The 927-nt window shown below is 45.3% G+C and overlaps 1 protein-coding gene across 1 annotated transcript in view; it reads right to left on the bottom strand.

The window, feature by feature from the left end:
- LOC107104824 (disintegrin and metalloproteinase domain-containing protein 15-like) overlaps positions 1-622 on the bottom strand; it is a gene marked incomplete at its 5' end in the record, with an annotated part of 37626 nt that extends 37004 nt beyond the window's left edge. Inside the window, one exon of the mRNA XM_015404934.1 lies at positions 531-622. Coding sequence (XP_015260420.1) covers positions 531-622 — 92 coding nt within the window. The remainder of the gene's footprint in view (positions 1-530) is intronic.
- Between the last annotated feature and the right edge of the window lie 305 nt (positions 623-927).

Here is a 927-nt window from a genome sequence, read left to right as displayed (position 1 = left end):
TGGAAAGTGACCTGAGATGACATGATGTGAATTGGAGCTATAGAAATAAACTGAATAGAATTGAATCTGAACCAGAGAATGACTGGATCCGGTTCTGACCCAAAGCGATTTCTCTACTAGGATCTCCAGCTTTAATCAGGAAATAATAATAATAATAATAATAATAATAATAATAATAATAATAATAATAAAAATAATTATATTTCTCCTTCTAAAAACCAAAACCTTCTGATGATCCGATTCCAGCTGCCTTTAACAACCGGGCCGGCGATCGGAGCCAGGAGGTAACCATGGCAACAAACTAACCTGCCTTGGTGTTGATGGAGTTCGTAAGGTTTAAGGAAGGTCGGGGTTGAAAGGTCACAGCAAATAAACGATGGTAAAGATCTCTGCTCTGGTGAAAATATTCTGAAGGACTTTTCGGGTTTGCAGAACCGACCCGATTTAAAGACTTCTGATCTGTAGAACCCGTTCAAAGAGCAGAACCGCGACCCGTCCAGAAACTCAACCAGCGCCTCAGCTGCTCTGACCTGCAGGGCTTCAGCCAGAGTCCGTCTCTGTCCGTCCACCAGGATGAAGGGACGCGTCTTCTCCAGGAGGGGGCGCCTCAGTCTGTCCGCACCTTAAAGACGGAGGAGAAGTTAGAACATGATTCAGAGCTAAGATCAGATCAGCTTTGACTTCTTTTCATTTCCAGGATTCTGGCTCCCAGAAAAACCCAAAACCAGTGGCCTGAGAAAATAGAAAAAGTTTGATTTGGTTCTGTCCCACGTAACCATGGAGACAGGAGAGACGTCCACCGGCTCAGTGGACAGAGACCTCTATCTAGGCTGGGAAATGTTTTCAGCTCTGGCATTTTTCCATCTACACCGGCCCACTACTGCCCCCCACAACATGAATACACGCTGTGGATCAACCATCACCGTC

This window comes from Cyprinodon variegatus, unplaced genomic scaffold, assembly GCF_000732505.1.
Source record: "Cyprinodon variegatus isolate N-32 unplaced genomic scaffold, C_variegatus-1.0 Scaffold1901, whole genome shotgun sequence".
Taxonomy (NCBI): domain Eukaryota; kingdom Metazoa; phylum Chordata; class Actinopteri; order Cyprinodontiformes; family Cyprinodontidae; genus Cyprinodon; species Cyprinodon variegatus.
This window is presented reverse-complemented; position numbering and strand designations above follow the sequence as displayed.